The sequence below is a fragment of the Erithacus rubecula genome (assembly GCF_903797595.1).
Source record: "Erithacus rubecula genome assembly, chromosome: 15".
NCBI lineage: Eukaryota > Metazoa > Chordata > Aves > Passeriformes > Muscicapidae > Erithacus > Erithacus rubecula.
Window position 1 is genome coordinate 18,668,139 of NC_136667.1, and position 26,870 is coordinate 18,695,008.

Below are 26,870 nucleotides of genomic sequence, written 5' to 3' on the forward strand. Positions count from 1 at the left end.
AAGCAGACCTGCAGGCTCTCTGCCTGTTCTCCAGCCTGTTAAAACAAACTCAACTTGGGGAAATCAATTACCAATCAATTACCAATCAGAGCAGGATGATGAGAAGTAAAACAAATCTTAAAAACAGCTCCCCTCCCTCCCTTTCCTTCCTGGGCTCTCCATCCTCCCTCCCATCATCACAGGGAGAGGAAGAATGAGAGCCATGGTCAGTTCATCACAGGTTGTTTCTGTCTCTGCTCAGGAAGAGGGGTTGTAGTCCATCCCCTGCTGCAGTGTGGAGTCCCTCCCACAGGAACCAGTGCTCCATGAACTTCTCCATCATGAGTCCTTCCCACAGGCTGCAGTTAAATCTTTTACCCCTGATCTGTAACTCCTGTCTCTGCTGGGCTCAGCCTTGGCCAGCAGTGGGTGCATCCTGGGGCTGGAGCCTTAGGCTCTGCTGGACATGGGGAAGGTTCTGGCTATTTCTCACAGAAGCCACTCCTGTAGTCAACCCCCTCGCTGCCAAAACCCAACAGAGCTGACACTGTGCACTGGGTGATGCAGGGCCTCATGACACCAAGGGACCATTGTGACACAGCAGTCCCTGGGGTGTTTAAGGAGCCCCCCTCTGGGGTACCCACTCAAGCAGAACATCTTGCTCAGGAAGTAGCAGCTTCCCAGAACACCATCTCCCAAGAAAAGGAGCCATGGAGGAGCAGAAGCCCAGCTCCCAGAGCCCCAAGGAGAGGCACCAGCTGAAAGTTGGAGAGACAGGCCAACAGGAGGATGGCAGCAGGCACAGCAGCACCCTGCCCAGGCAGCTGCCTCCACCCCACACCTCCTCCTCCTCCCGCCCGCAGCTGCAGCAGCCTCAGGGCAGCAAGGGCCGGTCTGTGCATTGGCTGACAGCTCCTCACAGCACCCAGGGCCGGTCCCTGCACAGACTGACAGCTCCTCACAGCACCCAGGGCACCCAGGGCCGGTCCCTGCACCGACTGACAGTTCCTCACAGCACCCAGGGCCGGTCCCTGCACAGACTGACAGCTCCTCACAGCACCCAGGGCCAGTCCCTGCACAGACTGACAGCTCCTCACAGTGCCCAGAGCACCCAGGGCCAGTCCCTGCACAGACTGACAGCTCCTCACAGTGCCCAGAGCACCCAGGGCCGGTCCCTGCACAGACTGACAGCTCCTCACAGTGCCCAGAGCACCCAGGGCCGGTCCCTGCACAGACTGACAGCCCCTCACAGCACCCAGGGCCAGTCCCTGCACAGACTGACAGCTCCTCACAGCACCCAGGGCCGGTCCCTGCACAGACTGACAGCCCCTCACAGCACCCAGGGCCGGTCCCTGCACAGACTGACAGCTCCTCACAGCACCCAGGGCCGGTCCCTGCACAGACTGACAGCTCCTCACAGTGCCCAGAGCACCCAGGGCCGGTCCCTGCACAGACTGACAGCTCCCCACAGCACCCAGGGCAGCCAGGCCCGGTCCATGCCCCGGCTGACACCATACCACAGCTCCCAGGACAGCCAGAACTGCTCCCTGCATTGGCTGACACTGCCCCAGAGCTCCCAGGCCCAGTCTGTGTCCCAGCCGAAACCAGCCTGCAGCACCCAGGCCCGGTCTGTGCCCCAACTGACATCAGCCCGCAGCTCCCAGGGCCGCTCCCTGCACCGGCTGGCATCACCTCGCAGCTTCCAGAGCTCCCAGGCCCGGTCTGTGTCCCGGCTGAAACCATCCTGCAGCTCTGAGGCCCGGTCTGTGTCCCAGCTGACACCGTCTCGCAGCTCCCAGGGCACCCAGGACCGGTCCCTGCACCGGTTGACATCACCCTGCAGCACCCAGGCCCGGTCTGTGTCTCGGCTGACATCACCCTGCAGCTCTCTCAGCTCCCAGGACCGGTCCCGGTCCCGGCTGACACCGTCCTGCAGCTCCCGCAGCTCCCAGGACCGTTCCCTGTCACGACTGACACCGTCCCGCATCTCCCAGGCCCGCTCCGTGTCCTGGCACACGCCGTCCCGCAGCACCCTGAGCTCGGGGGGCACCGAGAGCCGCCTCAGCCCGGACGAGGGGGGCCGGGAACAAGGGCTGCAGGGCCGCAGGTGCCGCCCCGGTGGCTCCTCCACGGCGGCCGCCCCAGCCCAGCCGCGGCCCATGAGACGCTGCCAGGCCTGCAGTGGCCTGGCGGGGCTGGAGCCGGTGAGGGCCGAGCCGGGCCTCCCCTGCCCGCGGCCCAGCAGCTCCTGCACCCTGCGCCAGCAGCGGCTGCTGGGGGGAGCTCAATGACCTCTACAGATCCCCACCTCTCCTTCCAGGCCTCCACAGGGAAACCAGCTCCTGGCCCACAGAGACAGGCCCCTCGGCGCCATGTGGAGCAGGAAACCCAGACTGAGGAACAAGATTCAGCTGCTCAATACGCTGAGCAGGAGACACAGACAGATACCACAGCAGAGGAGAGAAATTCAGCTGCTTCCCTCATGGCTGACGAGGAGACAAAGATTGAGACTCCAACAAGAGAGAATCCAGCTTCCCAAATGGCTAACAAGGGGACGCAGACCAAGGCCCGCAGCTCTGTCCCCGCCGTGGGCGCTGATGTGCTGGCTCCCCAGCAGCCACGCTCCGTGTCGGGCAGGGCGTTCTGGCGCTCCTGCATGGCCGCACAGCCCGCAGCCCTGCAGGATCCCGCGGCCGGCCGCTGCTCCGGGCAGCCACCGCACCCTGAGCCTGACAAGTGGGGATGGACGGCACTGCCGCCCTACTCTTGGCCATGGCTTATTGAGATGAACCAGATTTAATAAAGTATTTCACTTCTCTAATGGTGCTCAGCTGTGCCTGGTCCATCAGGAGAAAGCTGACTGCCTGTGCTCCTCCAGCCCTCGGCCTCTGCCAGGCTTCAGGTACTCCAGCTGCTCTGGTTCGCATCCCTGGGCTGCTGTTGGTGGCCAGCTGAACTCTGCCAGCTCCCTCCCACCCACCTGCTTCCAGCTGAACATTTCAGATCATCAGCTTGGTGAGTTTTCCCTAAGTCTGCACCTCCTTAGGCTCACAAGGAGTGTGGGGTAGGAGCACCTCTCCCCTCTCTTTTTAAGGCCTGCCCTGACTGCTCCTGTACCACTTCGGGGAGTTCCTCTTGGTGGTGTGTGGGCAAAGCTTTCTTCCTAGTCCTGCCACCAGGGCAATCCTGCTGCCCTTTCTAAGGGAACAAATAACAAACCTACAGCAGTGTCCTGAGCTCCCTCTGCTCCCACTGTGGTGAGTAAAGGCAGCCAGGGACCAGACAGGGCTACCCGCACATCTGTGTTTGGGGATGGCTGGGCTTGGCTGCAGAGTTCCAGAACCAGGATCAGGCAGGAAACTGGGAGGAGCAGTGGAGTCTCCCTGTTTTTGCAGCTGTGCAGACACATGGGCCCTGCAGGTCCCACAGGCCACTTCCCCTCTCCCTTCCCTGAGCCACAGACTCAGGCTGACAAGCACAGAAATATGCCTAAAACACGAAAGAAAAAAAAAGGCAGGAGCCAGGGAGCCTGATGCAGGTTTTTTCTGTACATCAGTGTTTTTGACACCACAGCCTGTTGCTGCATATAATAAAACAGAAATCAGAAAGAGCAACCAGAATACACACCCAAAGGCAAAAAAACCCTTGGCTTAAAGAAGGTGCTGCCGGGCCCCCGGGAGAAGGCTGGCAGCGGGGCTCCAAGGGGGGAAACGCCTGCCCTGGCTGGGGAGAAACACAACACAAAGAAAAACGAACCAACAAAAAAAATTCACCCAAGGCTCCCACTGCGGAGCGGGGAGAGCCAGAAATCCCCCGATTGTCCCGACCTCAGTCCTGTTAGCACCTGTACAATAAAACTGTACCGGCCCCGAGGCGGAGGAGCCCGCCCGCACCCGCACCCGCACCCGCTCCCGGGACAGCGCGGGGCGAGGGGAGCGGGGCGAGGGGCGGCTGCTGCCCTGGGGACAGAGCCTGGGGCGGGGCACAAGCTGCCGAAGCGGGGCACAGGGAGCAGCAGCACGGATGAGATGGAGGAAGGAGCACGGCAGAGGATGGAGCAGCAGGGCTGGCTCCCGGCTGAGCGCTGGCAGCAGGAGCCAGCTCCCAAGCCAAGGGAAGGGATTGTCCCCTGGCTTGTGGGGACCCCTGAGCCGGGCTGGCCTCGGGGCACGCTGGAGAGGGGCGGGGGACGGTCTCATCCCACAGCCCGGAGCTCACCATCACAGTGATACAGACTCAGCAAAAAAACAAAGAAAACATTACAAATTAAATACTAATTAAATAAATACTATGGAAGACATCGGGATGGGGAGGGCGAATGGAGAGGTGCAGTTCCGTGGGGTCCGGTGGGGAGGGGCGGCGGCTCGCACCCCTCGTGCCCCATTGAGCCCCCATTGAGCGCAGGGGCTTCCATCACCCACCGGAGCTGCAGCAGGCGGCAGCGACCACCACTGCTCGCGGCAGGGGGCCCTCGGCCAGTCCTTGGAGGCGAGGGTCCTCCCTCCCCAGCTGGTGGAGACCCTGAGGATGGGAGGAGCGGCTGCTCAAAGGCTCGGGCCCCTGCTGCTGGCGCTGAGAGAGCTGCTTCCCCTTGGTCCTTTTATTATTGCCTCGTGATGCCGGGAGTGGCCGGTGCCCGTCAGCTGCTCCACACCTGGTACTCCACGGCTGAGCCCAGCAGCTGCAGCAGCTCGGGCTCGTAGTGCACCAGCTCCACAGTCTCTGCCGTGCCCGGCGCCGGCTCAGGGCTGGCCGGCACCTCCTCCTGTGCCAGCACCTGGCTGAGGGACACCTGCCGGTGGAACTCTGCCCGGGGCAGCGTGGCCACCTCCAAGTGCGGGAAGCGAGCCTGGAATATGCGTGAAGACAGCTTCAGGCGCTTGAGCACATCGGAGAACAGGAACCAGTTGCAGGGCCTGTGGGGATGGCAAGAGCACGGAGGGTTAGAGGGCTGGAGGGGCTGCAGGCTCCTGACCCCCTGCCCTCCTGGCAGGCCGGCCCTCCCCTCTGGCCCTGGCACTGCTCTCCACTGCTGCTTCCCCTCAGGAGCCCAGGGACTGGGTTTGATCACAGCCTCACAGGTCACAGCTTTTTTAAACACTCACAGCCAGCCAGGGACAGAGGTGTGAAAAGTCCTGCCTTCAACAAGGTCCTGGCAGCTTCCCTGCCAGGAATAAGCCACATGGTCAGGAAATGGAGCTTCTGGTGTGGTTTATTGCTGGAGGGCAGGCTGCATGTGTCCCTCTGCATGGACAGACACTGGCAGGCACAGAAATCTGCTGCACAGAAAAACAGTGCTTTGGCTGCTGCCTCTTCCAAGCCACCCTTCTGCCCCAGCAGCAGCTACTGTGTCACAGGAGTGCAGGTGGCAGTGCTGCTCCAGTGCTGGGACTGATTTAGCCGTGATGGAAAGGAAACAATCCCAGAGACATCAGTATGAGCTGCTGCTGAAGGAACATGGGCGTAGAAGCAGGATGACAGGGATGAGAGAAGGGAGTTTCCTGACATAGGGACACTCAGGGCAGCAGGATATGCCTGGCCATGGAAGGTGGGGCATGACAAGCCTTCCCTGCTCCCTGAGAACATTCCAGGCTGTGCCAAGCCAGGCAGTGCTTCCCCAGTGCCACAGCCATAACTTCCCAGCTGTGGCCACCCCATCCCTGGCAGTGCCCAAGCCAGCCTGGATGAGGCTTGGAGCCCCCTGGTCTAATGAAGAGCATGGAGGGTGGAATGGGATGAGCTGTAAGGCCCTTCCCAAACCAAACCATTCTGTGATGATTCTATGAAAAAAGAACACCTGAGATCCACAAGCAGCTCTTAAACCCCACTGGAACAACCAGGCACCTGTGGTGCTGCTCTGTGCTCCAGGAAAGGCACTCACCCCCGGGACACGGACACTTGCAGGTTGTAGCTGGGAAGCAGTGGCTTGTCTGAGAACTCAAACATGAAGTTATCTGCTTCTTGTTCCTCTTCCTCCTGGTCTGAGCTCCCTGGAGGGTTGAGCAGCAGGTCGCAGCCAATGCTGTCCTTCCCCTCTGCAACAGGACACAGGTTGGCACTGCTCAGTCACACCCAGCCCCTGCTGGCACCCCCTGGCCACGGCCACCTTCCCACAACATTCCTGCAGCCATGTGAGAACTGCACCCTCTTGCTCCCCTCCAGCCCCTGGTGCCAGAGGAGCATGGAGCAAGGGCTGGCTGCTCTGCCAGCAGAGATTGCTCCCTGGCCAGGTGAGGTGGGAGAACAACCCCAGTCCTGGCAGGAAGCTCAGGTGTGCTCTGGTCCCACAGGTGGGACAGGACACAGCCTGCACCATGAGCCACCCCACTGCTAGACCCCAAAATGACCTTAGCCCCTCTCCCATGCCAGCACAGACCTCCTCAGCCTGGAAGAGCCTGGAACAGCAAGTGAGAGGTGGATGTAGAGAGGCTTTGCCTGCACAGGCCCTAGCAGGGAAGGCACAGCGAGCGCTCTGCTCCTCAAGAGCTTCTCCACCCTCAGAACCTCCAGCAGGTGATCCAGGGCAGCCAGCACCTGTCCCAGCAAGGACAGCAATGCAGTGCCACCAGAGACTCATCCAACCAAGCAACAAGCATGAGGGGAAACTGAAGGTGGATATACAGAAGTTCTTCCCTATGAGAGTGGTGAGGCCCTGGCACAGGGCTCAGAGCAGCTCTGGCTGCCCCTGGATCCCTGGAAGTGTCCAAGGCCAGGCTGGAAGGGGCTTGGAGCAACCTGGGACAGTGGAAGGTGTCCCTGCTCATGGTAGAAGAGTGGAATAAGATGAGCTTCAAGGTCCCTTCCAACTCAAACCAATGCATGATTCTATGACAGAGAATTTGCCTGGTTGTTCCAGGACTCATCTGAACTCCAGCAGTATCTGTGTCCAGAGGGGATGGAGGACAGCAGGCTGGATCCAAAATAATTTAAAATCAGGTTATCTTCCCTATTTACCAATCTGAAAAGATCCTGATGAAGAGAAGCTTACTGCCTGGATTTTATTATGAAGAGGTGGGAACAGTCTTAAGTTTGCAGAGTGGTGGTGTCCCATTGAGGTAATACAGGAGAACTTAAAAAACTTCCAGATAAGACAGTTTAGATTCTACAGAAAGCAGTGAGACCCAATGTTCCCCTGAGCAAATAAACCAATCATGCAAAAGTTCAACCCCACAAGAGAAAAGGCTGAAAAAATGAAAATCTTCTGGTGTGCTGCATGAGGAAGCTTCACACACCCAGCTGCTCACCCAGCACGAGTGAGATTCCAACTGAGGAACAACAGCAGATGACAGGACACACTGGCTCAGGCAGGGTCTTGGGGAAAAAACAGTAATTTCGTAATGATGCCAAGGCAAAAAAATTCCCTAAGAAACAGAGTGCTGAAATGGTCCAAACTTGCTGTAGAACAGGACAAAAATAAGTGACGTGGTTATTGATCCAATGTTGCTGCTGGCGAAGCTCAGATGCCATCACTGAAAAACCTCAGATTTCCTGAGCAACTCGGAAAAAAATAATTAAATGCATTTAATGTGGCAAAAATAGGGCTTGCTGTCTGTCCTGAAAGCTCAGTGCTGTCTGTCTGCCCCTGCAAAGGCTGGGACAAGGACAGGAACATTCTGTACCCCCGGGGGAGACAATCAGGCACAACAATGCCTGTCCCAGGTGGATACAAACCCTGGACTGGGAATTTGTATCTGGAGCTCCAGCAGCACCAAGTGCAGGACTCTGATGACTTTTCCACACCTCAGAGATCCCACATCCTGGCTTCCTTCATTATCCTTCTGCCCCCAGAGAGTTGCAGACCTCAAGGAAAATGTGGCCAGCATTCCTGCCTCAAAGAATAGGAACAGCTCAAGCAGGGCCTGGGATTTCTCCTGTACCCTGAGGGATGTACAGTGCTTCAGCTGGTGGAGCTGATGGAAAGGGGGATTTCAAAGGACAGATCCACTGGAGGAGGAGAGTTGTTTGCTGCCTGTGATGACTGAGAGCAGCTCAGTTGTTCCAGAGCAGAACCAGCTACTTCCCTGCCCTGGGCTGTACCTGTGCCAGGTGACCCCAGGTGACTGCTGAGATACCTGAGCCAGAAAGGGATATTTCAGGACACACAGTGAACAGGCTGTAAAGAAACCAGCCCATGTCCCAGGCTTGGGCATCCTGCTTTTCCTGCAGCTCTGGCAGTGTCCAGCAGCAGTGCCTGGCACAGCACAGGTGACATGGGGCTGGCACCGCAGCTGCTGCTGTAAACTGATCCCAGGAGGATGGGGAGGAGGGTCCTTTCCCTTCCTGTGTCTGCTGGAAACAGACCTGGCAGGGCAAGGGATCACTTCCCAGCTGGGTTAGCTCCTGCCTTGCCAGGCAGCCTCCCAAAGGCAGCATTGGGAATACCCCGTGGATGGGGCAGCAGGGAAGCAGTGGTAAATCAAAATGGGTAGTATCCTAAAAAATATCTTTTAAAATAAATTAAAAGAATGGCTACTTCTCTTTGTAAAGGCTGTGACAGCCTTGAGAGTGAGAAATTCTGAGGAAGGAGGCTGAGGTTTGAACTGTTCCCTTGGCAGGTGCAGCAGCCTACAAACTGCACTCTCAGGAGTGCAGAATTCCTCCTGTTCTGGAATGGAAAGACATCAGGGTCCTCCAAGGACAAGTCCTCTACCCAGAGCACCTCCTGAATGTATCAGATTTGGTTTTGTTTCTAGAAGGATATTGGAAGTATGGAGGTGAGCAACTGCAATCAACCAGCAGCCTCAGCCTGCCAGGGGAAATGCTCCAAGTCCTTACAGAGAGCTCGGGAGCGTGGAAGAGGCTGGGGGGACTCCAGTGTGCAACTGGCCCATGTCAGATCCAGAACATCCTCATTGTAACCACAGTTTTGAGGAAGTGACAGTAAAGGCAGAAGTCAGCCCTTCATTGTGAAAAATACCTGGTGTTGTAAGAACAGGAGCTCCTCTGGATGAACATCTCCTCTCCAAAGCAGGGGAGAGAGATGGGCAGCTCTGGGAACCTGGAAGTTCAAGACTTCTACACCTTGAAGGGATAAGTACATCCTTCACCTTCCTTGGTGACCAGTTAGCAGGGGATCAACAAGAACTGCTCCAAGAATGATGTGCTTGGGATCAACAACCAAAGACCCTCAGGAATCACCAGCAGCACCTGGCACCCAGTCCTGCACTCACAGGGATGCACATTCATCTTCCCAAAGAAGTCCTTGCCAGGAGCAACTCCCTCTCAGGGCAAGGTCCCTACCCAAGCATGAGTAGAGAGGGACGAGGCCAAACCTCAAGGGTTTTTTGATGTGTTTCACACAGCATCACCTCCTGCTCTGCACTCACCAAGCACGGAGCTGCTGTAGAAATCCCAGGCTGTCCCAGGGTCTCCGTCACTGCGGCCCTGCAGGTCTGACAGGTAATCTAGAGAGGGGAAATCCACAGGGTTAATCCTCTGAGCATCATCCTGGAGTGCACAGCCACAGATCCAGGGGAGCTGTTTCACCCCTGCTGCTTTCCCCACTTGGACATTATGGCAAAAGCTGAACCACAGCTGCAGGAAGGGTGTCTCCACTCAGGAGTGGGCACCAGCCCAGGCCCCCAGCCAGGAAATGGGAGCAGAAAAGGGAAAACAACAGACAGTGTGAAGTGACTTGGAAAGAAAGATTTGTAGAGCAGTCCTGACCCATCCCCAAAACCTGTGTGAGTAGTTGAGCTCACATAGGCATTGGACAAACACAGTTTTTTCAACACTGGGGATTTTCTGTCTTGTCTCTGTCTGGGAACCAGCTCTGGCTGTCCCTTCCTTGCTGTTGTGGAGAAGCCACAACACTTGTCTTGTGTGTACAGAAATGGCACCAAATGCAGCCATAGGGATCCAAAAAGGCCCTTTCTGCCAGCAGCAGCATTTGGGCAGGGCTCTTTTGCCACAGAAGGCAGCATTATTTGGCAACAAAAATGTGTTCCCTTAGGCGAAGCAGTAGAACCAGGGAGTGTGGAACAGCATCTCCAAGCAGAGCACTGTTTAGCTGTGTGACCACAGCACAGCCATCTCCTTGCACATGGAAAACTGAAAAGTGATTTGTATCCTATGCAGGAAACACATACAATTCTATAATTGAAGTCTGGGTGGTAAAAACATGGTTGTGCAACGGGACAGAGCTAAAGACTGAGCCATTTTCTGCTCAGGCTCTTTGAGACTGTGCAGATTTGGCCCTGCATGCTGCCAGAGGGGAAGGTGTGGAGCACTGTGACCCCAGGCCTGGCACCCACCACAGAGGAAGCGCTTCATCACGTTGCTGGTGGCCAGCTTCACTGCTGTCTGCCCGGAGTACGTGGCCAGAGTGGGATCAGCACCATAGGAAAGGAGGAGCCACATGGTTTCCAGGTTGTCGTTCGCTACCGCATCGTGGATCGGCCTGCAAGGGGCAGGAGCACAAAGGGGCCGGGAGTTCATGAAGGGTCAAGATTCTCTTTGGGTTAGGATCACCCTGGTGCTGACCCAGCTGAAGGAGCCGCCCTGCTCCCTGGCTCACCGGGTGCCGTCCTGGGCGCTGCAGTTGACGTTGGCGCCATGCTGCAGCAGGATGTGCAGGATGTCGACCCAGCCGCGCGCGCACGCCTCGTGCAGGGCCGTGTAGCCCGCGTTGTCGTGGTGGTTCACGTCGCTGCTCTTCTTCTGCAGGCAGTACAGCACCACGTCCTGCGGGGCGGAGCGGCAGCGGGAGCGGGGCTGTGACAGCCGGCCCGGCCGGGCGGGGCATGCGCGGCAGGGAGGGCTCAGCACTCACCTTGTAGCCCAGGCGAGCTGCTCGCTGCAGCAGCGTCTCCCCCGCGTTCTTGTTCACAATCAGCCGCCGAGCCCCGGGAGGAACGCTCTGCGCCGGGGGCGGCTCGGGGCAGCTCCCCGCGCCGGCTCGATGGGACTTACAGAGCGTGCACAAGTCCTGGGGCTTCTTCAGAGAGCAAGTTTTGGGCTGGTTGCAGCAGCCTTTCCCCTGGGAAAGAAAGGAACACAACTCCTTGGCACGTGTGGTCACGACTCACAGGAATCCCCTTCTCCCCTGACCGTTCAAGCCGTACCTTCCCCTCGTCACAGATCCCTGCCAGGTGTTTGGTTTTACATTTGCGTTTTCCTGACGGTTTCTCCAGCTCTTCTTGGACAGGAGAGCTGTCAGAGTGCTCCAGGAAGAAGCCATTCCGAAAGTCCGTGCATGCTTGAGATTTCCTGGGGGATGGGGACAGCCTGCTCCTCAGCTGCAGCTCTGTGCCTTTGCCCTTCCCAGACTCCTTCTGCTTTCGGTGCCTGCAGTCTAAAGGAGAAATGTGAATCAGGAGCTTCTCTAGGTACCACACTGAAGGTCATCCAGATCTTCGCCACCAGGCAAGACAAACTGCCCATCTTTGAGAGCTGCACATAAATCAGAGCAGCTGTGGCTGTGCCATCCCTGGGAGTGTCCAAGGCCATGATGGACAGGGCTTGGAACACCCTGGGATAGTGGAGTTCCATGGCAGGGGGTGGAACTGGATAAGATTTAATGTCTCTTCCAACCCAAACCTTTCTGAGGTTCCACGATTCTAAATCCAGCTCCAGGGGCACTGAAGGAAGGAGAAGCAGAGAGAACACACAGATTCTCCCATCTGGGATGGACTCATCATGAACATGAGACACCCAGGGGAAGATAGGAGCAGAATTCATTGGGATATGTCTTAGAGAGGCAGGAGCTGTCTGTGAATACTCAGTGCTTGCTGCCTAAACATAACAGGCCCTGCCTTGCCTTCTCACATCTTCTCCTGAAGTTAAGCAGTACATTTAAGATTTCATTAACATGCATCCAGTTAGGAAGCACCAGGATTCCTCAAGGGAAATCCAGCCTTGTCTTCCCTGAATGGTGGAATCCTGCTCACTCAATCCTGCAGCACCCCATGAAACGAGTAAGAGATCAGTTAAAAAGAGACAGAGGAAAGGACTTTGCACAGCATGGAGAGAACTTCAGGACTCCACTGCCACTGGAGGTAGCTCCAGGCCACAGCTTCTGAATCCAAACTACAGCAGGAACAGTGGCACAGGTGGGCACAGGCAGGCACAGCCTGTTCTTCCTCACACCTACAAACCACAAAGGGGGATCCCCCATCACTGCACCCTGTCACCCTTGTGCTCCCTGGTGCAAGGCTGCAAGTGGCACTCACAGAGCAAGACAAAGCCAGGAGCAGCTCAGTTGGATTGGGGTGGCTCTGCATCCCCCTGTGCTAGCACAGATTGCTGAGTGTGGCTCCAGGGGCCCTGCTTGTCCAGAAATATTCCACTGTGCTACCTCGTCCCATTCTCATTTTCCACGCCCTCTATCTTAATCCAAGGGTAAAATCAGTGTCTAATTAGCCACACAAATTGCTGTTTACTGCTCTGGAACCTACTGTAAATGTTTTTGAAAGAAGAGCTGATTGATTGCTGCGGCCACCAAGTCATTAAAAGTTAGGCAGTTCCATCATTACAAAAAAAATTTAAAAAACCAAATCCCCCGCAAAATTCCGCACATAACCAAAATTCCCAGGCTGCTCCCCAGTTGAGCAGCAGAGCCCCGTTCCCAGGCTGTACCTGCTTTGGATTTCCGCCTCCGGTGGGGATACCCCACCTGCTCCTCCTCCCGCTCCGTCAGGTATTCCCCCGTCTGGTACTTGCGACTTTTCTGCCGTCTCCTTTTCTTCCTCTTGATGTGGCCATCCTCCTCCTCCTCCTCCTCCTCGTTGGGCTCCCACAACTGCCTGGGAGATTCTGCTCTCCAGGGCAGCTCCCGGCTCCTCCTCGTGTGACAGCTGTTCCTCTCGGACACAGACCTGTCCCTGTCCCTGTCCCTGCGGCTGTGGCAGCGGGATGTCCTGTGCGATTTGCGCAGCTTGCGATGTTTCAAGGATGTCTCTTCCTCCTCCTCCTCCTCTTCCTCCTCCTCTTCCTCTTCTTCCTGATCCTCCTCCAGCAATAGTGAAGTCTCCTGACCACTCACATCACACTCTCCCGTCACACCAGCAGAAGAGCCAGCGATGCTTCCTGCAATAAAGTGGGATTTCTAGCTGAAAAAAAAGCCAAGAGGATCCACAAAGCTCCAAGCAGGACAAAATGCAGGGACAAGGTGAAAAGGGAATGCTCCCAGTGCCAGCAGGACTGCCACAAGGGGCCTGGGCAGCAGCTCACCCGACTGACTGCGCGTCCGGCTGCTCAGCACCACCGGGATGAAATCCCGGAAATTGTTCTTGGGCTTCTTCTCCAAGTACCCTGTGAGGAAAAGCCAGCCTTGAGAAAAGAGATCACACACCTGGGATGTGGGAAGGGCAGTGCAGTGCCACCACAGCAGGGCTGCTGCGATGGGCCAAAGGGCATGGCTTTAAACGAATGGAGGTTGGTTTAGATTGGACACAGGGAAGGAGTTTCTGAAAATGAGGGTGCTGAAACACCTGCACAGGTTCTCCAGAGAGGTGAGGGATGCGCCATGCCAAGGCCAGGCTCCACTAGGAGCAACCTGGTCTAGTGGAAGGTGCCCCTGCCCACGGCAGCAGGGTGGAACAAGATCAGCTTTAAGGTTCCTTCCAGCCTCCTCCATTCTGGGAGTCTGATTACCTGCATCTCTGTTTTGGATCCCAACCCAGCTCCAGAGGCCATTTGGCCTCAGGAGAGCAGCAGACTGGCCCCTGGGGACCCCGGAGGACCCCGCTGGCCATCCCCAGGAGTACCTTCCTCGTGGCTGTCTCCGCGGTGAGCCAGGGATGGGCACTCTGTCTTGGCTGCCCTCCGGCGCTTGCGCTTTACCCTGAGGCTGTTGTGATCCGTGCTGGCACCCAGGCTGCCCCGGCCTTCCCGGCCCTCCTGCTTGCCAACCTCACGTGGATTGTCGTGGTGTTTTTGCCACTGTGAAGGGAGGACATGGGCTGAAACCAGAGCTTCCCACTGACTGAGCCAGAGTAGCACAAAAAAGACAAAACTCCATCTCTACTGATTATGCTGGTGCCCTGCAGCTATTTTGGCATTTTTGCCCTGGACAATGTGCAGCACAGGTACATTCCACCATAGCCAGGTAGAAAGCCCTGTGCCCTCAGCTTTTCCCACATGGGAGCTCCCTGCTCTCCCACAGCCCCACCTTTGCCCTGACCCAGGGGTCCCAGTCCATCCCACGCACCTTCCGGCCATGAGTGCTCCGGCTTCCCGCCTTGCTCGGGGACTCCTTGCTGTCCTGGCCTTGGCACTTCAGTCTCTTGTGGCTCTGCCTGGTGTCCCCGTCGTGCTGCCGCTTGGCCTTGCAGAGTGTGCCACCCTCCTGCTTGATCTGCCCTGTTCCTTTGAGCTTGGCCTCGGGGAAGGCCTGGGGAGCCACCCCGGCCCGCAGGCAGGTCACCGAGGGAAAGGACACCTCGCACTCCACTCGCTCCTTCTTGACCCTGCACAGATCCACCTGCTGCACGCACGGCAGGGGCTCGGTGGCTGGGGGTTCCTGGGAGCCCTCGCAGCCCGGCTCCTTGCGCTGCCCGTCCGTGGGCACCTCGGGCACCATCCGCAGGCCCTGCTGCCCCGCTGCCGGCAGCTCGTGCGACAAATAGGCCGCCAACACTTGGTTTTTGGGCTTTGCATCCAACTGTTTGAGGCTACAGTTCCCCTGGGGAGCTTCAGTCTGTGCGCTGCTCTCCTGACCGGAGTCAGCCTCCGGCTGAGTGCACTCCTGACTCTTTGGAGCGTTGTCCAGCTTCCCCTTCCCCCCTTTCCCATCCAGCGCGCTGGTCTGGAGAGCTGGACCTGCCTCCAGCGGTGCTGGGTTGGCGGGCTCCTCGCAGGGCTTGGGCAGGACCCGGCAGTTCTTGCTCTTGGCCGCAGCATCCTGCTGCTGGGGCGGGAGCCGGGGCAGCTCCTCGGGCAGGCTCTGGGTGGCCGCGCCGGGCTCGGCCGGCTGCGCGCTCGGAAACGCTGGCAGCTCGCCCGCCCCAGCTGACTGGCAGGGGCTGCTCTGGGGCACGGGCAGCTGCCCCGCCGCAGAGATGCCGATGGAAAGCAGTGGGGTTTGATGGTACGGAGACCAGCCCAGAGGCAGGAGCTGAGGGTTGGAAGGTTTGCCATTGATGGGGCACCGCGGGTACACACTTCCCTGGACGGGATTCCAGGCGGTGATGTCCTTGGACTGGCACAAAGGAGCTCCTGGAGCGACTCTGGCGTGAAGGAGTCTCCTGGCAGGATCCTGCTGTCCTTCCGTGCCAGCCTGGTTGGCTTTCTTCCCGCAGGGGACGCCAGCGCCGCGGGGCTCGCCCTGGTCAATGATGGAGATGGGCTCCTGCTTGGGCAGGTGGCGCAGGTCCCTGCCCAGGCTCACACCCGCGTCCTTGCTGAGCAGCAGTGAGGCCGGCACCGGGTTGGCCACGCCGACGTACGTGCCGGGGATGGTGCTGATGAGCGTGGTGTTCTTCACCCAGGAGCCCTGCTCGCCGTTGCGCAGGAACTCGGGGAAGATGACCAGGGGCGGCGTGGTGCCCAGGCACGAGGTGACGCTGCTGCCCGTGGCCTGCGCCGCGCGCTGCGACTTGGAGAGCACGGTGGTGAGCAGCGCTTTGCCGCTGGTGTGCACGGGGGTGAGGATGGGCATGGGAGGTGTCTTGCGCTGGCTGGGGGGAGGCAGCTTCTGCCGGTTGGACTTGGAGGAGAGATCCAGAGGCATCTCGCTGCACTCTGGGGATGAGACCATCTCACGCTCTAGCTGGGGAGGGGACTTGAGGGGGGACAGGGAGGTGGCAGCCCCCGGTGCATGCGGCTCGGGAGCTGCCGGGGCTCTGGCCTGCACGGCGGTGCCAGAGGAGGGAGCAGCGCTCCCAGCTGGGGCTGGTGCTGCTGGCAGAGCCTGGCTGGAGGGCAAGGCCAGGCCACTGCTGGGCAGGGGAGCACTCTCAGCGGCAGCCTGAGCGTTGCTCCCGCCCAAGGGTGGGGGGCAGCTGAGCTGATTCACCTCCACAGACACCACCTTGGCATCGGAAGCCAAGGGCCTCGTGACAGAGAAGGTGTAGGGGTAGGAACGCAGCTCTGGGGAAGCGATGATGCCCGGCAGGCAACGCTCGTGCAGGTAGGAGGGCAGGACGGGCAGGGTGAGTGTGGAGGAGACCCCCAGGGTGGCCGGGAGCGTGGCCACGCTGAGGGGCTGCCCACAGCTGGGAGGGGGGATGTACACCAGAGACTGACTGGGGCTCAGCACAGCCCCAGCCTGGAAGGACAGGGGCAGCTTTTGCATAGCAGGGGCCTGAGAGGTGGGAAAGCAAACCCTGTTCAGTGTGAAGGTGGCAGGAGTGGAGGCAGAGGTGTTGCAGCTGGAGACAACCACAGACAATGTCCCTTCTGCCAGCACGCCTGGCCCTGGTGCTGCAGTGCTCGGGGGGCCTTTCTCACCCTCAGCAGCCTCACTCTCTGGAGGCACGGAGCAGGCTGGGGCAGCATCAGCCTGCTTGTCACTGGGAGGATCTGCCGGCGTCCAGGCAGCATCAGCACTGCTGCTCTCCTGCTCCACAGCTCTGGGGGTCGCTGGCTCCTGCCTTCTGCCATCCCCCTGACCTGCCAGAGGGCCCAGGGTGTCATCTGTCACAGTCTTTCCCACACACTCCAGGTTTGGGTTGGGATCAGGTGGCTGCTCCTCCAGTTTGGGTCCAAGCTTTTCCTCCACCTTGCCATCAGCATCCAGCCCCTGGGCACCGCTGCCACCACCGCTGACTGCTGTGAGCTCCACCTGCAGCAAGAAGGGAGAAGCTGTTCCTGGGAGCTGAGCAAGTGGCATCCTGGGAAGCAGGAAGAATCTGCCCACCCCGGACACAGAGACAAAATCAGCAGACAGCTCTGCCCAAAGGAGAGCACGGCTTTGCCTCACTGCACCCCTCTCAAGAAGGAGTCTATGAATCCATTAGGGAAAATGCTCCTGCTTGGCCTGTTCCATCAGGAAATGGCCTTCTTGGATCCAAAGAGCTCACCTCGGAAAGGCTGCTGCTGACACAAAACTCTTGAGACCCCAAGTGCTGGGAGCTGCTCGTTTTTGACTCCTCATCAGAAATGGGGGCTCTCCTAGGTGAGGAAGAAGACACAGCATTAGGAAACTCCAAAATACCCTCCCAGAATTCCACCCCTCCATGTCCCTCTGTGTGGGACAGTGGAGCAGCTGTGCACCTTCCTTACCCACGGCCACCCAGCCTCACCATGAGCCAGCCCAGCCGTTCCCAGTGTCACAGCCTGGTGCCATACACTTGTTCTTGTCTCCTCCTTTTCCCATTCTGTCCCACCACACCTCTCCATCCTTCATCCTCCCCTTAGTCTCATCCTTGTCTCTTCCTCCTTATTCCCACTCCTCCTGCCTCCTCTCTGTCTTCGGACCCCCAGCCCAGCCCAGCTGAGCTGCCAGTGCGGATCTCCCTCTGGTGCCAAAGCTCTCCGGGCTCAGGAGGCCTGGACAGGAGCAGCTGGTGTCCATGGCCATTTACATGTGCCATGTCTTGCTGGCCAGCATGTCTGGACCCTTTCTCTTTGGAATGTGATTCCTCTGGGCTTCAGGACAAGGACTGTGACCTCCTCGGGACACTCCTGGTATTCAGTGGACAGCACTTCCTCGGTGTTTTGCTTGGGACAAGCTGCTATTGCCAGCACTAAACAGCTCGAGTTTGGATTCTATTGATGACATAATTTCAGCTGGATTTGCTTCCTACGTCCTGACAGTCACAGACACAGAGCTGTGGGCACAGGATTTGTCTCTGGACTCAGTACCCCCAATGCTGGGGCCCTGTAGCACCAGGATCTCGCTCTGGGCTGCCTCTCTGGCACTCTGCTTCCTAATCCCAGTGCCAGCATCCTCCTCTGTACCACTTGCAGCAGGACCCTGCTCTGTTCCCCCACTGCCAGAACCCTGTTTCCGTGCTATCCCCGCTGCCCTCCGGCTCCGTGACAGCCCGGCCACTCCCCGCAGGGCTCTGCCGGACGGGGCGGTCACGGGCCGGGGATGGCGGCGGGGCGAGAGAGCCCGGAGCGGGCGGGGTCGGGCATCCCGGGGGGTCTCGGGGGGTCCCGAAGCGGGCGGGGGTCGGGGGGTCCCTGGGGGCCCCGGGGGTCCCGGAGCGGGCGGAGGTCGGGGATCCCGGGGGTCCCGGAGCGGGCGGGGGGTCCCTGGGGGCCCCGGGGGTCCCGGAGCGGGCGGAGGTCGGGGATCCCGGGGGTCCCGGAGCGGGCGGGGGTCGGGGGGTCCCGGAGCGGAGCGGGGCCGGAGCTGAGCGCCAGGGGGAGCCCGAGCGCAGCCGCCCGCCCGCTCGCGGGGCCCGCCCGGCCCGGCGCTCCCGGCCGGGCATTCCCGGAGCTTCCCGGTCATTACGGGGCATTCCCGGACATTCCCGGACATTCCCGGACATTCCCGGACATTCCCGGCCCGGAGCAGAGCTGAGGGCGGTGCGCGGTGTCTCCCCGGCCCTGCCGCGGCTCCTCCCGGGGCACGGCTTGCACAAACGGGGCCCAAGGAATGAGATGGGAATCGGGGATCAGAGAGCCGGAGGTCGCAGCACCCCGCCCTGCCAGAACATCTCCGAATGTGACGCTTGTTGTGAGGTGGGAGCAGCGCCGGAGGCTCGGTTCCCCGGTACGGCCACGGCAGCGCTTATCTGCGGGACACAGCGGGGCTGCGGGCGGCAGATCAGCTCTGCCCGAGCCAGACCTGCGGCGCGTCCCTGCTCACCGGCCTCGGGGGATGCCTGCCAAAAGCCTTGGCACCCGCGACCAGCAGTGACAGCCACACGTTGCCTCTGTGCACATAAAACTTGCCCGGCTTTGGCAAATGCATGGAACAGACGCGGTGGCCTTGAGAAAGCCACAAACTAGTCGGTTCTGAGAACAAGACGCCTGAGCACGGGAATGAACAGGCGATGCAAAGCCACAGAGCTTGGCTTGATCGATCCTACCTCCCAGCCACTAGTCTTCCCTAATCCCCTGTTTGGTGGCAAGTCAAACCCTCCCATCTGATCATTTGGTTGGCACAAACCCTCCTGGGTCACCAGAAGCTTTTAGTTCAAGCTCTTTCCCTTTCTTGGCCATTGAGAGCACAGGTCCAGTAAGGCCAACAGAAGGTGCAGACAACTTGGCCCTGTCAGCATCAAAGCTGTGGAGGCAACATAACCACACAGGGGCAAGAGATCCTCTGCTGACACCTGCAGCACACTCCTCACTGCGGCACAGCATGTGGGGACCCCCAAAATGCCAGCACATCCAACACATCCAACCCCTCCCTGCGTCTCATCTGCACTTCAGGCCACTTTAGACCCCAGTAAAAAGGGGTTGAGTCAGCACCAGCTGGCTCCCCAAAGACCCGAGTGGGATTTCTCGTGCCTCCCCTCCCCTGCCTGCCACCCACGCACCTCACCTCTCCTCGTTGAGGCCACACATGCGAATCCGCTCTGTGCTGGTCCAGTTGTGCACCCCGCTGTACAGAGGTGCTGTAGAGATCATGACAGCTGCTCCTCACCCTCCAGGACCTGCTGGGGCTCCAGGGACCACTCTGCCTGCAAAAGGGAAGCAGAGGGTTGGGAACTCTCCTTGGGATGATCCATTCAACTTCCCTTTTGGAAAACTCATCCCCAGCTTTGCTGCCAGGCAGATGGGGAACACCACCTTGGGATGCCACAGGTCTGAAAGAGGGCTAGGAGGAATTAGCAGTGACTTTGGACAAAATCCACTGTCCAATCACCCTCTCATTAAACAGTGTTATTGCCAAAAAGCTGCTGGTTACCACGAGAGTTTTACACAAGTTTTGCACACTCACACATCCTTTGAAATATCCCCCCACTTTCCCTCTCCCTGCAGAGGAACCTCCAGCACCAGAAGACGCCAAGCAGAGCTGTACAAGGTGATGCCCTTTTACAGCACTGAAACTTCAAGGCTGCACAGGACTCTCCTAAAGCAGCCCACGGCAGGCCCTAGGGGAGGGCTCCTGGAGGGAGAAGAGGTTTGCCAGTGGTGCTGTCGAGGGTTTATCCCCTCCTTCCGTGAGGAAGGTGCTGGTTTTCTTCAGAGTTACAGGTGGAAAACACTAGGGAATCCAGAGATTTAGGCACATCCATGAGGCACTGTCGGCTGGGTGGAGCTTTCAGGGGAGAGTGTTGCAGCCAATCGTGCAGCGTTGGGTGCTGGAGCATTGAGGAGCTCTGCTGCTCCAGGGAAAAGGCAGAGGAGGAAGAGAGGATCTCCTGTGCTAACAAGTGGACTCAGCCAAACCAAGCAGGATTGACTGCGAAAGGGAGAGAGATGCTGTCAAGGAGGTTCAGGGAAATACCAAGCCCTGAAGGGTAAAGCAGGCACAGAGCCACGGCAACGCTGCCGGTGCAGCGGTGGGAGTGGGAATTAGCTGGAAGCAGCACGTGATCCCCAATCTCTGTCGGCTGTCTTCCCTGACAAACTCCTGGCGACACCAGCTCTGCACGGGACGAGCGGCAGCTTGTGCCACCACGGGAGCCGGGCAGGGAGCTGCCGGCCAAGGGACGAGCCACGGGGCTGAGCAGACCTGTCGGGTGTCCCCGCCGCAGCCCCGGCCAGCGCTGGGGACCCGAGGAGCAGCAGGAGAGAGGGGCCAGGCACTCGGGAGAAACGGGAGCAAGGCAGCCGGTGTGCCACAGAGAAAGCGACGGACCCATCTGCACGTACGAGGGCACCAGTAAGCAAACAGCGCACGGAAATCAGAGGTCAGGGGAAGCGGGGAAACCTGCTAAAAACGCACATTGTGAGCCGGGAGAAATGCTCGGCAGCGATGGGGGAGACGGGCAGACGCCGAGGCAGAGAGCAGGGTCATACCCAAAGAGAACGAGGTGGCTTGGAGCAGGAAGGGGAGGAGTCTTTCGATGCTTGGAGAGAAATGCAACATAAAGGAAATAGGGGAACAAACAATCTGCGGGGATTTCACCATCTTAGGCTAAACTGAAAGAAGGGGAGGAGGAAGGTTCTGCCCCCAAGCACAGCAGCAGGACAGATGTTCCAGGAGGAATCCAAAGCGACCCTCTGTGCCCCGGGGAAAGGGGATGGACGACGTGGAGCTGGGGACAAGCAGAGATCAGGCGTGACCCCGGAATAGGGCTGGCAAGGGAGGAGTGATAACGGGGTGCTACGAGCAGCTGGAAGGAACAGCACGTTTGGAGTGCTCGAGTAAGCGCTGGAGAAAAGAGCCGGAACGACGGCCACAAGAGGAGAGGTGGGAGGACATAGTGACAGAGATCAACTCTGTTCTGTGGATTCTTGGCCTCTATCCTCTACAGACCAAGTGGGACACACGCCAAAGGCAGGCATTTCACAGGAGACGAAAAACAGAAAAGAAAAAAGAATCCAGATATGAACTCGGAGAAGGAATAAAACAGGGGCCGAGCACCAGACGTGGGTTTAAGCACAAACCAGTGGAGCAACAGCATCCTTAGAAAGGCAGAGGAGGAAGTTCAGTGGGAAATGCAGGGATGAGCAGCATCCCCATGTACTACTGAACCAGAGAGCCACTGCAGCCTGCTGGGTCAGAACACTGTTAGCCGAGTCACAAAGTGAGCAGATCTCCCAACTATAGTGGTGCAGCTGGAAGCGACATTAAAGGGATGTAATTAAACTCGTAGGAAACCCTTGGAGAACACAACTAGGGCATGGCTTCACATGCCTGTCTTCGAGCAGAAGAAGCTGTTGAGAAACTGTTGAAGCTCTTCTCTCCCTTCACCGCTTCAGTCATGCCACTGAAGCCCTGCAGTATCCCAGTATACCTGACCAGGGACTTGATCTCTGTTTAAAACACTTGTTTTTCTTTTCTTTTCTTTTTTTTTTTTTTTTTTTTTTCCTGGCTGAACTGGTTTTAACCTATACCAGCTCCTAGATCAGCTTCACCAAGAAGGAGAGAGGGCAGAGCCTGGCACAGACTCTACTTAATCCACAACGTCTGCCAAAGGAAGTGTATACGAAACCACAGTCTTATTTTGATTTAGCTAAATAGGTGCTCAGCCAATTCTAATTAACGCCAAAGAAAACGAGTTTAGAATGAAGTAAGAACATCGAGGCATTCTGCGTGGGGAAGCTCATACACTATTAAAGCACCTTCACCTCCCCAAACAAAACTGTGACCAAGGAAGGTGCTGAACACAGTTGCCTCCGACGACAAGCCCTCCAAGAGGTTTGCAATGAAACGATAATGGCAAATTAAAAGAAAAGGGGATTTTGTTCATTAAGGCAACTCTTCTCATCGTTTTGCAAAAGGAAACGATGCTACTCTGCAAACCCGCCTCTTCCAGGCTCCAGGAAAAGCAAAGCAGATGTTTTCCTTGCAGTGAAAGCGTGCTTTTACTCAGGTTTGTGAGGACTTGGCTACATATGGAAGCTCCCTTGGATTAAGTCAAGAAATTACTCTTCTGAAATATTGCTGAACGGCTATGGAAACAAGTTTCCTGAGATAAAGTTCTTCAGGAATGGACATTTTTTAACTACTATCTCATTATAGACAAGTCCTCCTTGCAATGAAAACCCAACAGCCCCAAGACAACCATCATTCCAGGGCAGGCTGAGCAAGGGCTCCAGGACAGGCTCCCCCAGCATTCACCTGCCAGCTCCCACTGCTGACAAGAATTAAGCCCATGCCACCTCCACGCTGACCTTGTTAAACCCTGCCTGTTCCCTGGCTCCTGGGGATCCCAACTTGAGCTGCCTGAAGTGAGGCTGCCTCATTGCTTCCTGCACCCCTCACAGTCACACCTCCCACTGCAGCACTAACAGCAAAGGGGGTGCAGAGTAGATTCTGAAGCCATCCTTCTGCAAGCCACCCTTTTTTACCAGTGACAGCCATCCCTTGGCCCCATCAGGTCCCCAGCCTGACAACTCTCAGCTCCTCAAACACTTGCACTGGCAAACACATAAAGCAGCTTCTCAGACTGGCACCAAGCTGCCAGTCATGGATAGCCAAGGGTTTGCTTCTCACTGGGGAGTCTGGTGATGTTGGTGTTTGCCCTCACAGATGTCACAACTCTGTTGCCACCTGGTCTAACTCACTTTGATCAGATTACCCAGAGCCATGACCTCCTACAGCATCCACCTGTGACAGAGCCAGGCCTACCAGTGTGGGAAGGGGGCTTTTCCCTGCTCCTCCCAGAGACAGCCTGTGCCAATCACCTCTCCACGGTGCAAACACACCCCTCTGCAGGACCATGCTGCCCTGATCCCCCTCAAAGGCTTTCCATGTATTTTCCTGCTCTGTCCATTTCCAAGTACTAAAACCACTCGGATTTCAAAGGGCTTTCCCTTCCTCTCCTGCACGTGAGCTACACACCAAGAGATGGAGCAGTGTCCTGCTGCACCCTGCCTGGACAGGTACTGAAACACCACCAGCCAGCCTTCTCAACCTCCCCAGGACCTGGATTCCCTATGCCTGCTCTGGGCAGGCACATCATCCCAACACAGGTGGGAGAGCAGCAAGCAAAGAGCCAAAAGGCAGCAAAGGGAGCTCACACAGTGGCACAGGTTCACCCAGGGAGAGCACCAGCTTTGCCTTTCCCCCTGCATGAGCAGCAGCCACAGCATGAGCTGACTCCAGGAATCCCAGTGTGGGTCACTTGGACACAGCAAATGCTGCCCAGTCAGTGCTGTCTCCATGCAGGCACTGAGTGGAAGGACAAGGACCTCCCAGCCTAGGGAACAGAGAAGGGCCAGCCCATCCCTGGGCAGCAGGAGATGGGGAGGATGCCGTGGCTGCCCTCCCACAGCAGCGTGTGACTCCTGTGGCCAGGGGACACTGCGGAAGGCCAGGAGCAATGCACTTTGACCCTGGAAACACACCCGCGGGAGACACCTTTGAAACAGTCATTCCCGAGCAACAAAACCCGTCAGGAAGGGGGGTTTTATCCCCTGGGTGGCTACAAAATATAAAACGAGGTCAGCTGCTGGAAACTCGGGTGGGATTCAGCACTCAGCACAGCTGGCCACTCTGGCAGGAATGGGGTGGGATGTGCCCTGAGCTCCTCCCGGGGGTCAGGGGGGACAGAAGGGAACGCTCTGCAGCCACAGCCAGGTCTCCTTCCCTTGCCATAGTTTGTTCACTTTGGCAATTCTTTGTTGCCATTAGTAACGCAGGCAAGGAATTCTATTTGTTTTGAAATGTGATGGTCTGGTGTCCATTGGAGGTGCAGAGGGCCGGAGCGAGCACCAACCCCAAGACCTGCCCCCAGCACCTCGGCCCCAAGCACCACTTTGGAAAACCTGGCTGAGCAAACTGCTGGCAAAAAATTAAAAATTAAATAAAAAATTAAATCAGAAAACATGTGATGGCCCTATCACAGGACTTGCAGCGGGCACAATACGCAACGAGGGAAAAATATAAACAAGAAAACTGAAAAAAAAAAGAAAAAGAGAACAGTCTATCCTACGTTATGTTACTGCTCATGCAGAGGTCAGAAACTGTAGGAGAATGGACCAGGAATGACTAGAGTGGCACAAAAGCCAGCAAGGAGGGGCCAGGCCACCTCTGGGGCAGTCTGGGCAGAGCGGTGGCCGGCGAGGCGGCCCCGAACTGGGTTTGCTCCCCGCTGCCTGCACAGCCGCCCCGGCCGCTGCGGAGCTGAGCCAGGCTTTGCCTACACGCATTTGCTTAAGCTGATTTAAAGAAACAGTAACACCACACGTAATTATAGATCCTCGGCACGATGAATTGGAAATAAAAAAGAAAAAAAAAAAAATCCGTCCCTATTTCAGAAAAAAAAAAAAAAGTTTGCTGCACGCCGGGCAGTGCCGTGATAATTGGTCCCAGCTGCTGGACAACTGGTGTCACTAAACTCGGGCTGCCCCCACCAAAGCCCGCACATTTTTAAGGACTGAAAAAGAGCCATTAAGGGATGACAATGTTCAAAAATGTCTCTGACAAGGTGCACATCATCCAAAACCCCAAAAGCAGAGTGCAGCCTCCCATGCCTGGGAGCCAGGCTGGAGCTCCAGAGCCCAGAGGTCCCAAGGGCAGCTCTGAAGGCCAAACCCCGCTGGAGCCCGGGCTCTGACACCTGGAATGCGCCTCCAGACCCAGGTGACAGCCGTGCAGCTGCTGTCCTCGACTGGCGCCACGCAGCCTCCAGCCAGCGCTGGCACTTGGACCACCCAAACCCAAAGGGTGGCCAGGGCAATGGAAGCGGCACAGCGGGCAGGGAAGGGAAGGAAGGGAAGAGAAGAAAGGGAAGGGAAAGCTGCTGCAGACAGGGCCAAAGAGATGCAGAGGAGCTGCGAAGGGCACGGGATGCACCGGCCCTGCCCGAGCACTCATCCCCGGACTCCAGGGGAGGAGGGTGCCAGAGAGCGGATGCTCTGTGACAGTAGAAACTCACTTCGTCCCTATTTTAGCCTGACAGACCTTCTCGCGGTGCTGCTCCGAGCCGGCCTCACCCAGGCTGGGATGAGGGCACCGCTGTCGCTCTCCGAGGAGCCAGGAGCCCTCCCGGTACCGGCACGCTGCCGCGGAAAGGCCGGTTTCCTCCCCGGTGAGGGCGGCAGGAAGCGCCGCCTCCCTCGCCCGGTCCTGCCGCTGTCCGGCCATCACCGTGGGCACGGGCGGGGGACCGGCCGCCCCCGCCGCCCCGCCCCGGGCGTCGGGGGGCGTCGGCACGGAGCGGCACCGCCCCGGCCCCGGCCGCAGCCCGCCCCGGGGCCGGCTCCGCGGGGGATCCCCGGGAGCCCCCCGCCCGAGGCGCGGCACGTCCCGCCGCGAGCCCCCGGCACAACCCGCGGCCCCGGGGCGCGCACCCCCCCCTTTCCCGGGACGCGGGGCCGCTCCGGGGGGCTGCGCCCCGCACCCCGCAGCCTCCCCGGGGGCCAGGCCCCGCCGCGCTGCCCCGCGCCCGCAGCCCCCCGGCTCAACAGTTGCCCCAGGGGCCGCTCCCCGGCGGAGCGTCCCGCAGCCCCGGCGGCCGCGGCCGGGCCCCCGCGCTGCCGCAACGGGGCAGCCCCGGACATGGAGGTGGCGGCGGCCGCCGCGCTGCCCCCGGGGAGGGGCTCTTCCGCCACCGCCTGGCACCCGCAGCCGAACCGGCCCCGGGCACGGCGGGGGCCGGGCTCGGGCCACGCCGCCAAACTCCACGAGCGCCGGGCGCCGCCGTCCCACCGCCGCCCCGGGAGCGCCGCGTTGCGCGGCCGCCCCGCCCCGCCGCGGGACCCCCCGCACCGCCCCGCCAGCAGCGGCAGGTGCCGCCTGTGCCGGAGCAGCCGTGCCGTGCCGGGCAGGGCAGCAGCACCGCCGCGCCGTCGCGGGGCGGGGAGCGGAGCCGCCACCGCCGCCGCCGCCCGCTGCCCCCCGCCCGGCGCTGTCAGTGGCCGCCGCGCCCCCGCCGCTGTCCCGTCGCAGGACGTCGCCGCTCCCCCCCGGGCCGCACACCCCCCCCCCCCCGCGCCGCCCCACCGCAGCCCCCGGGGGTGTCCCGGGACCGTTTCCATGGAGATCCCGTCCGGACGGCCCGGAGGGGGGGGTCGGGCCAGCCGCTCCCCCACGGCTGCCCCCGTGTGCCGTGGGTGCGGGGCGGCGCGGGCCCGGGGTGCCCGGGCAGCGGGGGCCGGGGTCCAGCGCGGGGCGGCGCGGGGCGCTGGGTACGCACCTGCTCCCCGAGGCGGGCTGGCGGCGGGGGGCGGCGGGCCGGGGCGGGCCCCTGCCCCAGGGCGGCGGGTCGGACCCCGGGCGCTGCGAGCGGCGGTTCGGCGGCAGCGGCGGCGGCGGAGGAGACACTGGCAGCGGCAGCCGGAGTGTGAGGGCGAGAGCGAGCCGCGGCCGCGCGGCACGCCGGGAGCCGTAGTCCGTCCGCCGGGGCCGGGAGCCGCCGAGCCGCCCCGCGGACTGCGGGTCCCGGCGTGCCGCGCGCCCCGGCCCGCGCGGGGGGGCCGGTCCGGAGAGGGAA

The 26,870-nt window shown here is 59.3% G+C and overlaps 2 protein-coding genes across 4 annotated transcripts; one reads left to right on the forward strand and one right to left on the reverse strand.

Annotated features, from left to right (window-relative positions):
• Positions 1–539: 539 nt before the first annotated feature.
• On the forward strand, positions 540–2,934 carry LOC306808201 (uncharacterized protein; the record flags this gene model as incomplete). The annotated part of the gene is made up of 4 exons (XM_079318501.1): positions 540–1,762; positions 1,916–2,183; positions 2,300–2,715; positions 2,829–2,934. The coding sequence occupies exons 1-4, from the start codon at positions 690–692 to the stop codon at positions 2,932–2,934; spliced, it is 1,863 nt and encodes a 620-aa protein (XP_079174627.1). The 5' UTR covers positions 540–689.
• Positions 2,935–3,506: 572 nt separating this feature from the next.
• Positions 3,507–26,706, reverse strand: BCORL1 (BCL6 corepressor like 1). 3 transcript variants are annotated; one of them, XM_079318736.1, is made up of 14 exons: positions 26,574–26,706; positions 19,361–19,499; positions 16,941–17,031; positions 14,129–16,702; positions 13,686–13,860; positions 13,150–13,230; positions 12,556–13,005; positions 11,043–11,272; positions 10,751–10,957; positions 10,496–10,662; positions 10,233–10,378; positions 9,306–9,383; positions 5,861–6,014; positions 3,507–4,895 (listed from the first exon to the last, which is right to left on the reverse strand). In XM_079318736.1, the coding sequence occupies exons 2-14, from the start codon at positions 19,444–19,446 to the stop codon at positions 4,619–4,621; spliced, it is 4,716 nt and encodes a 1,571-aa protein (XP_079174862.1). In that variant the 5' UTR covers positions 19,447–19,499; positions 26,574–26,706; the 3' UTR covers positions 3,507–4,618. The 3 variants fall into 3 exon arrangements, with proteins under 3 accessions (XP_079174862.1, XP_079174863.1, XP_079174861.1); XM_079318737.1 differs by lacking the exon at positions 26,574–26,706 and adding an exon at positions 25,340–25,475; XM_079318735.1 differs by lacking the exon at positions 26,574–26,706 and adding an exon at positions 20,711–20,731 and having other exon boundaries at positions 19,356–19,499.
• Positions 26,707–26,870: the final 164 nt, after the last annotated feature.